The sequence below is a fragment of the Stegastes partitus genome, unplaced genomic scaffold, assembly GCF_000690725.1.
Source record: "Stegastes partitus isolate 25-593 unplaced genomic scaffold, Stegastes_partitus-1.0.2 Scaffold606, whole genome shotgun sequence".
In the NCBI taxonomy this organism is placed as follows: domain Eukaryota; kingdom Metazoa; phylum Chordata; class Actinopteri; family Pomacentridae; genus Stegastes; species Stegastes partitus.
In genome coordinates, this window is record NW_007578337.1 from 136,057 (window position 1) to 152,964 (window position 16,908).

At 39.2% G+C, this 16,908-nt stretch overlaps 1 protein-coding gene across 1 annotated transcript in view; it reads right to left on the bottom strand.

The window, feature by feature from the left end:
- The window catches only part of LOC103362826 (protein unc-13 homolog B-like), a gene marked incomplete at its 3' end in the record, with an annotated part of 222,157 nt that overhangs the window by 123,100 nt on the left and 82,149 nt on the right, over window positions 1-16,908 (bottom strand). The window contains exons 4-5 of the mRNA XM_008289320.1: window positions 5,262-5,379; window positions 3,532-3,655 (exon numbers count right to left, since the gene is read on the bottom strand). Coding sequence (XP_008287542.1) covers window positions 3,532-3,655; window positions 5,262-5,379 — 242 coding nt within the window. The remainder of the gene's footprint in view (window positions 1-3,531; window positions 3,656-5,261; window positions 5,380-16,908) is intronic.

Sequence of the window (16,908 nt, forward strand, 5' to 3'; positions counted from 1 at the left end):
AACAGTCATTAATGGCTTATTTTAACCATATTTTTTACAAAAAGATAAAACATCTGTATGTCTGCTGCTCAGTGTTACGGTTTATACTGGTGACTACTTTGACTGATGTGCTCTGCTACTAGCTTTTTTAAAATTGCAATAAAATAATAAGGGCTGCAAGGTGGCGCAGTGGTTAGCACTGTTGCCTCACAGCCAGAAGGTCTGCGTGGAGTTTCCATGTTCTCCCCGTGCAGCGTGGGTTCTCTCCAGGTTCTCCGGCTTCCTCCCACACAATCCAAAAACATGTTGAGGTTAATTGGTGATTCTAAATTGTCCGTAGGTGTGTGAATGTGAGTGTGCTTGATTGTCTGTCTGTAAGTGTGGCCCTGTGAGAGACTGGTGACCTGTCCAGGGTGTCTCCTGCCTTCACCCTGAGTCAGCTGGGATAGACTCCAGCCCCCCATGACCCTAGTGAGGATTAAGAGGTGTATAGATAATGGATAAAATAATATTATGACGGTGTGTCGTACAGAAAAGTTTTTTAGAAAGCCCTGATTATCTGCTGTAGTCTGTACACTTTCTGCACACGTTTTTTTTAAATGTAAAATATAATTTTATACCACATTTCTTTTGGCAATTTGCACATTATTTTGCACTTTATCTTCATTATTTTTCTTAAAGGTAACCCATGTGAGCTACTGGATGCCTTGAATATCACCCAAGAGGATGAATAAGTCAAAGTGTAAACATGTAAAAAAGATGCTTAAGTATAATAAAACATGTATTTATGGTTTAAAGTCTAAACTGGACACTTTTTTATGCTTCAGCGATACTAAATGTTAATATTTGGGTGTAGCTATCCAAATACTTACTGAGCACATACTGACGGATATTTAAAGTTCTGCATATTTCAACAGATATCACTGCATTCTTACAATAGTTTATCATAGTTTTGTTGTATTTTCGTATCATAATTGCAGCTTAAGCAACTAAAAATGATGTGAAAACTCTCCTTAAGAAAGCACTAATGCCAAACACTGGTTTATAGGGTCGGTTTCAAGTTTCACATCCAAACATTTTAAGTTATTTTGTGTCCCGAGTGATTAAAACACCATTAACAGTGGACGTCACAGTTCTGTGGACTATTCTCTACTGGTTACTCTTTCACCTGTCTTGAATATTTACTTTTATTTATGACAAATACTAACAAAATTGAGACACAAGTGGGACATAAACCTGAGTAAATGTGCTTTACACCTTGGATTTAGTGTGTTTTAATCTGAATTCTAATCAGATTTCCAGTGTGAGTCTTTATTCTGATGAATGACTGTAAAAACATGTGTATCAGCTCCATGAGATAACACTTGAATTATGAATTTTGATCCAATAATCTTAATTTCCTCCACGAGTTGTGTGTTAAAACTTGATTTGTCCTCATGTCGCCCTGCAAAGCTGCACCTCACAGCTTGAAAACACAACATTTGCAGACGCGTTTGTATGTTTTAGGATGAAAAAGATGCAACTCTCTATTGATTGGCACCCATGTTGTTAACTGGATGTCACTTGCTTTTTAAAAGGATTTGCCAACAGTTTGCTAAAACATACAATCTTATCTGCATCTTCAGGCCCTGATCTTTGGGCGGACGGCATCAGCGCCTTCTCTGACAGCTGCTTCAGATTCAAATCTTGCAGAAGGAAACAAACTGGTCCGTTGCTATCGAGGCGACTACGCTCCAGAAATAAAAACAGCCATAAGACGTAAAAATAAAGCGCGCTGAGGAATATTTAGGAGCAAAAAACGTTACCTTGAAGAAGCCCGTTATTAAAACTTCATGAACCCTAATGGTGCCTCCACAAGCTCTAATATATGGAGGGGAGGGAGTTTACAGGAGGCCTGAGGGGACAAAACACTGCAGTCAGCTGGGAGCAGAAGGAAACTTGCTGAAGTGAGGAGAAATAAATAGTATGCAAAACACATGGAGGGTGTAAGAAGAAAATATACTGTTCATCCGCATATGTTGTCTACTTGGTTATAAACAGCTGGACTATCTGAGAACAACGTGAGGAATTTATTGATTTTTTCATGTCTATTTGTCTTGATTTTAATTTTCTAGAGTTATTGTTTTCAAGGTAGAAGGAAAGGATTATCATCAAATATCAATCCCTGTTGTGTTTAGTTTTAACATTTTAAAAGTTTTTTCTGCTCACTGTTCTTTGTTTTATGTTTAATGATCAGGTTTTTTACTCCCTTAAATGGTTAAAGTCAAGTCAATTTTATTTGTATAGCGCAGTTTATGTCATCTCACAGTGCTTATCATGGTACTTAGAAACAAGAAAACCCAACAATCCAAAGGTTAAAGGTCCAGTGTATATAATTTAAAAGGGATTTATTGACAGAAATTGAATGTCCATCCATCCATCCATCATCTATACACCACTTAATCCTCACTAGGGTCATGGGGGGCTGGAGTCTATCCCAGCTGACTCAGGGTGAAGGCAGGAGACACCCTGGACAGGTCACCAGTCTATCACAGGGCCACACTTAGAGACAGACAACCAAGCACACTCACATTCACACCTACGGACAATTTAGAATCACCAATTAACCTCAACATGTTTTTGGACTGTGTGGGAGGAAGCCGGAGAACCCGGAGAGAAACCACGCTGCACAGGGAGAAAATGGAGACTCCACGCAGAAAGATCCCGGGTGTCCTCACGGCAACCTTCTCGCTGCGAGGCAACAGTGCTAACCACTGCGCCACCTTGCAGCCCTGAAACTGAATATAATGTGCATAACTATGTTTTATTTACGTACGATCGGTTGTGTTTTCATTTGCCTTGTATACAGATTTGTTACGTTCAGGTCCTCCTTCCTGGAGTCCACCATGGTTCTATGGTTTCCCACAACTTCTCCTACACACTCTATTTTTAATTTAATCTTTTAATATATGTACTCTGTTGATCCGAAGAGGAAAAATTTCACTTTGACAAAAAGATTGAGGCCACTAATATTTTGTCAGTTGCAGTCTGCAGACTCACCGCTAGGTGGCACTGAATCCTTCACACTGGTCCTTTAAGTTGGTGCTAAAAATGCTGCTTATATCACTGATCGACTGTTCGTTAAATATGCTGAATATCTTGGAACAGTGTGATGCTGTGTTTTGTTAGAATTTTAAAAGATAGTGAGTTTATCATAAATAATCATTCTGTCGTGGTTTATGGGTTTGCGGTTCTGGTTTAGCTTAACATTTTGGTTTACATCTGGTTTAACAACTATTTTTATTTTACGACATTCAACTTCAATATAAGATCCTCAACAGGCTTTGATGTGAAACAGGCTGCGTGTCACTGTCTTCGGCTGAGAAGAAGAAATGTGAATTTGGGAGCGAAGTCAGTCCGAAGAAATCAACCAGCATTCGGTCAAAGATGCTACAAAGTCAGGCTTGTGATTCGCATCAACTCGCAGACGGAAAAATATCGGAAAGAGTTAAAGGAGAAAATCATTCACACGCTGCTGAGTAGTTTTCTGTGCGTTTGTGTGTAGATACGCACCGAAGGGCAGCTCAAATCTGGTGTCCAGCAGCACTTGGTGTGAAGTCGGGTTGGTGGTTCCACAGATCTCATCCTCCCTCATCAAGACCTCAGAGTCCAGCGACGTCCACTCGCCTGGTCCCTCCTGAAGCACAGGAAGACGAAGACAGAAAACAAACACAGGAGAAAGGATGATGAAAACATTTAGTCGCTGAGAAACAAAGCTACAACATGACAACTGTTCAATAGTCGACGGGACGAGCGTTGACTGACTGTAAAAGTTCATCGATAACAACTCAGACGCCGCCGCTCGCTTTAAAGCTCTCCAGACGACATGATGAGGTCTATAAGAGAGAGCAGCCTGTCTGCAGTTCACAGAAATGAGTCGACTTCTCACTGGCAACCCGCAAGAGGACCTTTTAACACTAGCTGACGGGTAAAAGTGGCGTTTTAACAAGTGAGAAAAGTGTTTATTTCGACTTTTGTTGACACGCCATATATAAGATCACTCCTTCTGACCGTCCATGAGTACAAAGACTACAGATTAAGGGCAGGGTTGGCAGGATGGGGGAGATTATCGTGTCACATCTTTTCTCTGGATTTCTAACATGTACAGAATTGCAAACTAGTTGTTGACATTTTAAGTTGTGAAAAAAGGCGCCGTCTTCAGCTCAGTGTCCATGAGGCAGATAGAAGCATTTGGTCGTTTTCCACTGCAGGAACTTGCAGGTTGCTTCAGGGCGGCCTGAAGCTTTGTGCAAGTTCCTAAATACAAGAATCGCCCCTTCAGGAGCGTTTCAGGGCAAAAAAAAAGAGTGGAAAATCCAGAATAGGCACTTCAAAGCAGCCCTGAAACACCCCTGTGCAGGTCTTGAAGACAAATGTTGATTGATTAAAGTCAGAGAGGACAACAAGGGACATTTTTGCGGCGTCTTCGTGTCCTCAGCAAGTCGCATTCGCAACATAAATCACATCAAACATGACAAACACTGGATTGTTATGTGTCCTAAATGCTCGTAGACCTGGAGTTACATCATGTAGCTTCTATTTTTTGTTGTTTTGAGTTAACATCACAATCCTACAATGCAAACAAAACCACTGAAAGGGCAGATTCCTGTAGACCTGAACACCACCTGTTGATGTCTCTGACAGGTAACCGACCAGACCGGCAGCTGAAGCCTTACACATTTAAATAAACTTGACTTCCTGAACTTCCATTTAAAGGAATCATAGACATTATAAAAAACTCTATTTCTATCCACCTTTCAAAACCAGAGTTGCAAAGTGCCTTACAAAATAAAAGCACCAATAGATCATTTGGAAAGGACAATAAAGATAAAGAGACTTTATTGTCATTGTGCAGGAGTACAACGAAACTTGTGTGGAAGAACACGACAATAGCAGCAAGAAATAAAAATAATTTAAACAAAGTACTATATACTATATAAGACACTACATTGGGCATGTTTTTCATTTTGTGGGCATGAAGTTTGGCTTTGAGGAGACTTTCATGTAGTTTTGTGTCATTTCTTTGGGAATTTATCTCCAAAAGAACTTGATGTATCTGTTTAAATTACACACTGTAATATCTGTAGCTTATGATAAAAAAGAAAAGCCACCCCTGATGATGTGATGAAACATAAATTATGGAGCGGAGACGTCAAAGTTGAGGATATTTTGTCACACGGTGATTCTTAAGATGTCAGTGTGAATGAAGAACAATACTTGTGTCCACGTTTGAGCTGCGTTACCTCGTCAGACTGCCGGATGGAGTCGAGGGGTATCAGAGCGGTGCCGATCATCGTGTCCCAGATCAGACCTTTGTTCCACAGCTCCACCACCAGACCCGACTCCAGGTGGTTGATCTCGCTGGAAGGAAAAACACAAAGCTGAAGGTTAAAGACCGGCATCATGTGTGACGCAAATCTCACAACAAACATACTGAATGAGCAGCTGAGAGCGTACAAGGAAATGCTGAAGTTAATCTCATGTCAGTTTTGTTCATGTACAGCAACATATTCAGTGTTTAACACATTTATTAGAAGTCAGAAGTGAATCAAGCACAACATTCAACCACTAAAACTACTTTTTCTGTTCAGGAATGCAAGTAAATGACTAAAATTTGACATCTTAATCAAGAAAAAACAATCACTTCCCAATGTGCAGCAGTAAATTTGAAAATCCATGGATAACAATAATAATTATACTTTAGCATTAAAAATATCATTTGGGTTAAAGAGCTTCTACATACTGGTGTATTAACCATGACAGAAACATAAGAAATGATTTTGCTAATTACCGGTGCTGTTAATTTAGGGCAGCTGTGGCATAAACCTGACATTGGGTGGAGGTCTAATACATTTATGAAGCTCTGTAGGTGTCAAAGGCTGCAGTCAAAAAGAAAAAGGTTGCAAAATCTACACTTTATGATTCTCACTGAGTCATATTTATGGTTTGTGCTGCAGCTTCCAAACACTTATAGACAAACAACCGTGCAAAATGAAATGTTAAAAAGTCAAATCCCAGCATGAATACATAGTCGTGGTGAGTGTTCTGCAGTGTTTCGTGGTTTTGACTCCTGACTGACGTGAGGATGCGTTTAATTACTGCAGCGTAGAAACAGAGTAGGAGGTGTCGCTTCGCACTGAATCTGTCGAGCCGTCACATGAAGATCACGTGCTCGTTGTTGACGTTTCATCCGAGCGCGTTACAAACGTTGGCAGCTCAAATCAGACGGGTGCTTTTTTATCATCCCAATTTCTCCAGTAGAAATCGCTCGATTATTTAAATGCGTGTTGACAAGACGAGAAAAAAAAGAGACTTTAAAGTGAGGAAACGCACCTTTAACCTAACGGGAAGTCTTTCATCAAGCGTTTCGAAACGTAAACGCTGCATCTTTGCGGGTGACAGTTTGTGCAGCACGTCACAAGTAACCGACGCTTCATCCATCAATCCTCCAGTTTCCTCCTCACATCACTCCCGAAAATGACCGAAGATGAGGCGAAAGGTTGCGAGTGAGGAAGCCACAACACTTTGGGCGACGCTTGCACCCTGAAGAACCCGAAGCTCACAACTAGATTGCAGAAAGATTTATTTCTGGGTGGATAAATAATCTTATATCCATCCATCCAGTTGCTTTTTGCTTCCAGCAGGTGTGAGGCGTTCCCAAACCAGATGAGATGTGCAACCCTTCAACCCAGCGAGACTTTCGTCCAACTGGGAGGAAATCCAGAGTCAGAACTCAGCCACTATTCGCTGAAGGGATTATCCATCTCATCCGGCCTGACCTCGGGCGCGTCCATCTGGGAGGAGATCCGAGGCGGGACGGATGAGATAGTTAATCCCTCCAGAGAGTCTGCGGAGAAAGTGGTCGTCTCCCAAACTGAACAAGTCCGGAAAACCTCCAGAGGAACCAGATGTTGAAGCTCCTCATCCAGTCTCTTAGCCCAGCCTCTCCATCCAAGACTTTCTTCTTCTTCTTCTTCTTCTTCTCTTTCTTATTCTTTCAGTCACAACTAAAACTCATGACTGCAGCTGAGGATTGGAAGATATATTCGGACTAATTTTAGTTTCATTATGCTTTGTTGTTATTTCAGTTTATTTTGGTGGAGAGAGAGGGTGGGATGTGGGTGGGCTGTGTTTCTTTTGTTTGTTTATTTTTTTGTTGTATTAGTTTTTAATATATTATAAAATTATAATTAAAAATAAAAATAAAAAGGAACACAGACCAATCGAGAATTTTGCCTTCGAGCTCAGCTAACTTCTCACAGCTCAATGCAAAGTCTGCACAAAAGCTGTAGTGGAAAAAGTGATCGACATGCTTCATATTTTGCATGCATTCGTGTATTAATAGCAATAACATTAGTTCCTTTTTTGGGGCATTTAACTGCTCACATGTACAGTCTGTCTGTTGTGGCTGTTTGTTTGGATTTCAACGTACGTGTTGGTAATCTTGGCGACAGTATAAGTGATGAGGATGATAAACCGAGTAGGAATCATCTAGAAAACTTTGTTAATGTTGAATTTTGGAGAGATGTTAAATGCAGTGTGCAGAACAATGTTTTGGATGTGTTGCTGCAATGCTAGAGCCAGTGTGGAGAAATCAATCAATCAGTAACGGTAGAGCGAGTTAATCTTTTACGAGACTGAAGAAAAGCTGAGAACAACCTTTCCACTGTCCTCCCCGTCAGGCTGAACTTAAACAAAGACACGTTAATTCAACAAGAATCAGGTTTTCCAGGCAACAGGAAGTCAAAAATGTTTCGACCAAATCAACCAAATCAGATACGTCATCGTCTATAGAACAACCAAAACCATCGAAAATCAAAGATGGAAGATTCTAGTTGGCAGTAAGAGTAAGTTAGATTTCCAATAATATTAAAACTTATGTGCACGGCTTGTTTATTCTTCTCTGCAGAGGTGATCCATTCATTTTCTTCTCTTCATTAACCTCTTAAGACCCGAGCTCTTGTTTGATATTTATTTATTTGATCAAACTGCAAAAGAGAATAAAAAATATATAAAGAAAACAAAAATATATATTTTTTAAATATAAAAATAAAATTAAAAAATATAAAAACACAAAATAAATAATAATAATAAAATAATAATTTATATATATATATATATATATATATATATATATATATATATATATATATATATATATATATATATATATATAGAGAGAGAGAGAGAGAGAGAGAGAGAGAGAGAGAGAGAAAATTAATAAATAAATAATATATAATTCATATAATTTATTATATATAATTATTATATTATTATTTAGTTGTTTTTTTAAATTATGACCTACGGTGGTAATATAACCCAAAATGTGATGTCCATGTATGTGGACACCAGGTCTCAAGAAGTTAACTAAAATGTTCTCTGAGTATTTAACATCTCTGAAGAGCAGAAGACACAGCTCACATAAACCTACATTTTCACAGATTTAGCAGAAAAACAGTCCTTTCAACATCCTTCATACACTGATTTATGAATGAAAGCTTTCACATGAGCTGCAGCTCATCAACGATCCATCACACAACAAAGCAAAGCTACATTTGCTCCTGTTCCTTCATGCTGCAGGCCTTGCGTTAACCTCAGTGGAGTTTCTGCTGCCACCAGGTCAGCGAGTGCGTCGGCCTCCTCCTAACTAGCGAAGGCTGACAGCCGTCATTTTCTGACAGATCGGTGCTAAAGAAAAGCTCAGCAGCCGAACCGTCTCCCCCTCCTCATCTGCATATTGGTATTCACACTCCCATTCATATTCATCTGCGCTCAGCCCGGCTGTCAGTCAGCGCTGATGACACTTCACAGCTGGGATGATGGAGGACGAGGCTGGTGGGACGTTTAAGGTGGAAACCGTGTGATTGTGTGTCTGAAGTCAGCCAGTCGAACACGAGTTGAGTCAAAGACGCTCCTAAATGTTCAATTAATTAGCATCATAAAACTCTGTTCATGTGGTTGCTTGTTTACAGAGAAAACAAACTTCTGCAACTCGAGTCAGTTAGAATTCTTGAAGTCGCAGAAGTGAAATGAGAGCAGAGGCCAGATACACTTAAAAACATGATCATTTCTTTATGTTTTTAAATGTAATTTACTGGAATTTTATAGATTTTTTGTGTTTATTTAAATTAAATATAACAAGCAAAATCACACAAAAGATATAAATTTGCACGACAACTGTAAGAAAAACAGGCCAAAACTGTAAATAATGTTAAAATGACTGTAACATGACACTGTTTTTACTGTATTCAAATCAGTGGGAAAAAATGGCTATGGGTCACATTTGTAAGAAGTCAGAACGTCTTATTTAAATGTGAGGCTCAGCTGTCATTTGTTCTCGATGTGTTTGATGAAAAACCACTCCAGAACTCAGAGCTCCATCCTCCCATCCATCCGTCAGCTGTACCAGCCGGAGCCAGTAGAGGCTCACTGGGAGCTTGGATCAAACTGGGCGAGAGGCAGCACAATTTACAGCCAATTTAGAATCACCGATCAGCCGACCGTGCACTGGAGGAAACAGTCAGAACATGTAAACTCCAGACAGAACCACAGCGAGCCGCCCACCCAGAGCTCTGAGCGTCCTGCAGCTCATGTGGCCTCGGCACCAAACGGCCACGTGGTCCGGCTTTTATTGTTCCTGACAGCTGCTAATTTAAACCCACGCCAAGGTGCTGGACACAGAAACACAGCTCACCGTGTGGCGGGTTTACCTCCAAGCTGACAGCAGCTGGAAGTACACAGAATTTAGAAAGAAAGTCTAGAAAGACAACCTGTACTGCCCCTTGTTGAATAAATGAATAGATAGATAGATAGATAGATAGATAGATAGATAGATAGATAGATAGATAGATAGATAGATAGATAGATAGATAGATAGATAGATAGATAGGTGAGGAAGTAAACCGAGAAAATCTGTATTTATGGTGCCAGAAGTGCAATACTGTGATACTCTAAAATTGTAAAAACAGTGAAAATACAAACAAATATCTGTAAAATAATGACAATGATTCATTTTTAGTTCATTTCAATACAGTCAAAGAGCACCACTTTATGGTTATACATTATGCTTTATGTATGGTTATATAAACGCTAAACATAGTTTGGACTATTATTTTGGAGGGAGTTCATGACTTAATATTTTAGAATATAAAAGTGTAAATACAGCCTCTGATGATGTGAAATGATGTTAAAGTGGCATCAAATACAATCACTTCTCTTGGGGAGTTTCTGTTTTTGGCAGCTTTTCACCACATTTCAGTGAAATTAAAACTCGTCCTCGCAGGAGGAAAAAGTCAGATTTCAGCTCCATAATCAGATTTTTTTATGTGAAGTGTTGCTTCAGGCGACGATACAAAACACGTGTCATGTGATCTTTCACGTCACTGAAAGCTGCCAAACAAAAACTAGACGAATGGCTGTCGCTTTATAGAAAATAAAACTGTAAAACATTCAAACCAGAGACTTCCTCAACTGCATAAGAGCTGCAAGCAGAGACAACGAGGTCAGAAAGGTCTGGAGTTCATTAATCGTGTTGAATGAACTGCTGGCCGTCGTTGTTTCCTTCTGGAAAAAGAATCAAGGAAGGATGCAGCGTAATAACTGATCAGAAAGCAAACGTGGGTGTTGGTTATCGTTTCCCAAAGTTAAAACACAGTCCTGGAGAGTTTAGACTAAGATATGTCTGGCAGCACTTCCAAAAGGATCAAATTTAATAATGAGAATAACTTTATTTATTTACAGAGCACCTTCTAAAAACAGAGCTGATAAAGTGATGTACAGAAATGTTTTGAAAAAAAAAAGGACACAAAAAGGAAAAAGTGTATAAAATATAATAATAAGAAGAAGAAGAAAGAAAGAAAGAAAGAAAGAAAGAAAGAAAGAAAGAAAGAAAGAAATTAAATAAATTCAGGATAAAAGAGAATAAAAAGAACAATTAAAATTGAAAGACAAAATTAGACTAATAATAATAACAATAATAATAATAATAGGAAATAAATAAAATAAATACAGGGTAAATGAGAATAAAGACAACAAATAAAATTAAAAGAGATAATTAGAAAAATTCTTTTTACTTATTATTATAACTCTGCAGAAGTGTGAACACGTGTAAACATCATGTATATTAAATTAAAAATGTCTTAGTTTGCTCAGTATTTGAGCTGAGCTTGTTTTTTCTTTTTCAACTCTTATTTAGAGCCAAAGTGCAAAAACCCCTTTTTGGACAATTTCCGTGCTTTTTGGGGGGTTGTTCAGCCCTGCTACCCTTTTCCTGACATATGGTGGCATTTTGGGGAGTCGAAAAAGACGAAGGACAACCTGAAGTAGTTGATTACGTAACACGGCAGTCAGACCCGGATCGGCTGCTTTAAAGACAGAAAGAGAAGAAGAAAGAAAAAGCCTCATGATCTACTGCCTGATTGGAATCTATGGGATTATTTAATTGAAGCCACGAAACATAAAACCTACAAACAGGATTAGAAAGAGGCCCTGACGTTGTCCAGCCCCGTCTCTGACTCACACAGCAGATATGTTTGTCTTGTAGCGTTACATCCGACTCTGCCCTCCATCACAGCCCATCCATTATTGAACGGCTGGTTGGTTGTAAAAAAAAAAAAGGAAGGGGGGGAAATAAAATGGTGTATTTTTAACACTCAGACAGACAAACACGCTGGCGCACACCTACACACAGCCATCTAAGAGCAAGAAAGTGAAGGAAGAAAGACCCGGAGGAGAGTGTTGAGGCCTGATGGAAATTATGTCGTGCGACGCAGAGACTCAGGCACTCTGAGGGAACAACAGGTGAAGTCGCTGCTTTTTACCCAGCCAGGAAACAAGACGACAGGAAGCGGTGCAGCAGTGGTTTACCATCGACAGAACGTTATTACTGTCGCATCTTCGGGTTCATTCGTGCCTGAACTAATGCTATTGATGCATAAGTGCTGCTTACATGGCGACAGGACCAGGCATGAATCATGGTCTGACAGGGATGGAACCAGTTTGTGTTGTGACTTTCAGACTTATTGTACAGTCCTGCTTTACTGGTTCTGCATGGACAGAGCTTCAAGGTGGTTTTATTAAGGGGTATAAGGTACCCGCGACCCTAGTGAGGATTAAGCGGTGTATAGATAATGGATGGATGGATGGATGGATGGATATAAGGGTCATTCCATCTCAAAACGTCACATTTTTAGAACAATTTCTGTTCGACCATCTCTAATATACACACACATGTATATATATGTGGAAACCAGACGTTTACATAAATGTATTAAAAGACCTTTTTTTTTCTCACCATCTGACATTAAATCAGACTCAACTTTTCCCGTTTCAGGTCAGTTAGGATTACCAACATTATTTCTATTTGCTAAATGCCAGAATAATGAGAGAGAGAATATTTATCAAAGTCAGAGGTTTCTATCCATCTCCTCAGTATCTGGTAGCGTTGCCTTTAAACTTGACTTGGGTCAAACGTTCTGGGTTTCCTTCCACAAGCTTCTCACAATAGTCTGATGAGTTCTGGCCCATTCCTCCTGACAGAACTGGTGGAACTGAGTCAGGTTTGTTGGTCTCCTTGCTCCACTAATGTTCTCCAAGATTGAGATCAGGGCTTTGTGATGGCCACTCCACAACACTGACTTTGTTGTCCTGAAGCCTCTCTGTAACTAATCTGGCGCTATGTTTAGGGTCCTTGTCCATCTGAAGACCCATTAGTGCCCAAGCTGTAGCTTCCTGGCTGATGTCTTGAGATGTTGCTTCAATATTTCCTCATAATCTTCTTTCCTCATGATTCCATCTATTTAGTGAAGTGCACCAGTCCCTCCACAACATGATGCTGCCACCCCCGTGCTTCACAGTTGTGATGCTGTTCTCAGGCTTGCAATCGTCTCCCTTTTTCCTCCAAATGTAACGATGGTCATTAAGGCCAAACAGTTCAGCGTTAGTTTCATCAGACCACAGGACATGTCTCCACAAATTAAGGTTGTTAGACAAAAAGAAGAAAAAGGAAAAGCACTGAGAGACGTGTCAGCAGGGTCAATAAGAGCAAAGGGAAAGGTTGCCATCAGACGGACGTAAATCATTTTTGCTATTCTAACTTGATAAAGTCACTTCCTAAAGACTAATAGAGGTCGACAGGAGGAGAAAGGTCGCCGTTTCATGATACTCAAACTGAATTTAATTGACAGGGAACTCGAAGGCAAAGAACAGACTGTGACCTGAATCAGAAGCAGTTAGACGGAAAAACAGCATCCGGACAGTGACGACAGACGAGCAGCGTCTCCCCATACATGAAACTATATTCCTCTAAAGTAAAACACTCAGATTAAAGTTTTATAATTAACCAGAAATCGTTATTTTCTCTCATTTAAAGAAAAACAACAACACAGCAGAGGTGCCTATGTGTTTTTAATATCCAAAAATAAAATTAATATGATTTTTAGTAACAGCAAACAGATGCAGGCTGGTTGAATCAAATAGAGTTGAATATTTAAATGATTTTAAATTAAGTTTTACTGAAGTTTTATCAGATTTTTCTTTGTGTTTTTTCTTTGCAGCCCTCAGGATCTGTGAAGTGTGTCAGTGAAGACATCCACAGATTACTGCTGCGGTGAAAGCCTGTGATCTCTGACACGATGCCGTAAATCAGGTCAAAAGATTAAACCAGATTGAGGAGCCTGTAAGTACAGTTTAGAGACACGCCGAGAGAACAACTGAGGAACAGATGCATTAAAAAAAAAAAAAAAATGGAGGAAAGAAAAGCACCTCACTGGCCTTGAAAGTCTAAACTGAAAGTATAGGAAAACAAAACAAGGGAGAGTGAATGATAGTTTTAATACAAGGAGGCGTTAAGGGACACGTGAGGCCTTCAGGGATCAACACCCGACTTCTTAACCTCTTAACCCACTGAGCAACAAACCCTCCCACCAGCCCTTACACACAAACAAATCCTTTTATTTTAATTTGTTGGGTCTTTACCTTAAATGCAACCACGCTGAACGCTACCTGTGACCATAAAACCACCGGAAACTCTCAAACAGACGCTTAAAGTTGCAGCTTCCAGCAATTTGGTTTAATAAAAACAAGATTTGTGTTGGTTACAGAAATCTATACTTGTTGGTGGCACTACATGAAAGAGCAAAACTTCATCTGAAGCTTCAGGAATCATGCTTTTGTGACTTGAAATACATTTGTTTTAAAAACCTGTTTTCACTGTGGAGGACAAAGCGGCTGGTCAGCTACACGTCATCCAGCTTATATAAACGTCTCAAACACATTCAGAGTCCACAGTCTTTGTCACTGTCACAGAAAATGCAGTGAAAGGTTCTGTTTTTTATTTTGTCTATATTGAATTCAAACTTCTCTTTTTCAGTCTCAAACAAAAAGCCTTTTCATTATGAAGAGGACATTTGTTCACCGGTACAAGTTTATGGTTTGCAGCCTCTGAGAATCTGAAGTAATCCACCTCCACGCCTGTGTATGTGTGGATGAAGTTCTTGCAGTTTGCATAAAGCAGATGTTTATGAGCATCCAAACCATCTTGCAGAACTTCATCTTTGACAATTTAATCCTTCTATATTGGGGTCATATTTACTATTACTACACCGTAAGACATATAGATTTTTTATTTTTTTTACAATTTACTACTATTTTACAGTTTCCCTGTTCTGTTAAATTACACATAATATCAGTAAAGTCAAAGAAGAAAATGTTTATTTCCACTTAAATCAACAGGTTAAAACTACAAATACACATCAAATGTCAGTAATTATTTAAGCTGTCATTCATTCTCTTACAATGTGTTACGCTAATTTACTGTATTTACTTCTGCTAAGGATTTCATTACTTTAAATCCAACAAAACACGACAATAATTCACTAAAAAACAAACATTTAAAAAAATGTTGCAGGTGAACGTCCACACGTCTGTGCAGTCTTTGCTCTGGTCCAGTAGTGCTTAGTTTATTTCTACACAACTACAAGCTTATTTTCATTTTCTAGATTGAAACACAACCAACCAGTGTTTCATTTTACAACATCCAGACTTTAGCAGCATCAAGGCTACTCAAGCTAACAAGCTAACCGCTGCTAGCCGTAGCTGCAAAACATCTCAGAAGCCACAGTTTACCAGCGTCGCACATTAAAACAATATTAATTCTGTTATTTCTGGTGGTAGCTAACGTGGGAAATAGTATTTAATCATTTAGCCAACTAATAACCCTAATAATTAATTATGTAAATGTTGGTAATTTAGGAGGAAACAATAGCGTTTCAGCAGCTTGTCCGTATAAACGTTAGCCGACGAGACAAATCCTCAATTCACATACTTCTGTATTATTAAGCACAAACTCAAATATATTGTAGTTTTCACATTTTTAATAATAAGTCGATTGTTTCAAATAAAGATGCTAAATGCTCTCTGGTTTTCATAACGTTTTAGAAAACGAGCCACCTGAAGACTTTTAGTGGGACATTGATGATTAATCATGTGTCACCATTTTCTAAGACAGAACAAGCTGGAGCGACCAGTAGATGTTGGTGCTGTCCCACATTAACAAACACCTCAGTGTGGCTTTAAGTATTGGGAATTACAACCTAAAATAACTGTATAAACACCACAGGACAGAGTGCAAAACGCTCAGCCCGGCCTTGTCTTTGATTTGCCTGAACTTGGCCTTGGTCTTTAACCCTCTGGTATAAATGGGCATCCTGCAGCTGGAACAATCAGGGTTTCAGAAAAGGTTAACAGCAAGCTGTTAGGAAAATGAACAGCATCAGCGTGAGACGGATTTGGACCGACAGCAGTTCAGCTACTGTTCACCACGAGTCAGGCTCAGTCCAAACTCATCTCTGACTTGGAGAGGAAATGAAACCCATCCAGCCCTGTCCTCCTCCCTCTGGTTCTCTAATCTGCAGCTTTCATCCAGGCCAGAATGACAGCATCTAGTTCATCTCTACCTCCTTATTCTGCAGTGTTTTTTTTTCTAATTTTCTATAGTTTTTAAAGATTTTAACTTTTTAGAATGTCTTATTGTTGACACTTTGCATTTTACTGCACATGCTGTTGGAGCATCTGAAAAATCAAAACGTCTAAATCTTGAATCCTGATACATAAAACCTCTAACTGATCGAAACAGATCCAACTCAGTCTCCACAAAGTTATGTTCCTGTGTAACTAAACTGCTTTCTTAAATTTCCTACCGGATTAGATTTGTTTGTAATGTATCACAAAGTCAACCGATAGACCTNAAATAAATACAGGGTAAATGAGAATAAAGACAACAAATAAAATTAAAAGAGATAATTAGAAAAATTCTTTTTACTTATTATTATAACTCTGCAGAAGTGTGAACACGTGTAAACATCATGTATATTAAATTAAAAATGTCTTAGTTTGCTCAGTATTTGAGCTGAGCTTGTTTTTTCTTTTTCAACTCTTATTTAGAGCCAAAGTGCAAAAACCCCTTTTTGGACAATTTCCGTGCTTTTTGGGGGGTTGTTCAGCCCTGCTACCCTTTTCCTGACATATGGTGGCATTTTGGGGAGTCGAAAAAGACGAAGGACAACCTGAAGTAGTTGATTACGTAACACGGCAGTCAGACCCGGATCGGCTGCTTTAAAGACAGAAAGAGAAGAAGAAAGAAAAAGCCTCATGATCTACTGCCTGATTGGAATCTATGGGATTATTTAATTGAAGCCACGAAACATAAAACCTACAAACAGGATTAGAAAGAGGCCCTGACGTTGTCCAGCCCCGTCTCTGACTCACACAGCAGATATGTTTGTCTTGTAGCGTTACATCCGACTCTGCCCTCCATCACAGCCCATCCATTATTGAACGGCTGGTTGGTTGTAAAAAAAAAAAAGGAAGGGGGGGAAATAAAATGGTGTATTT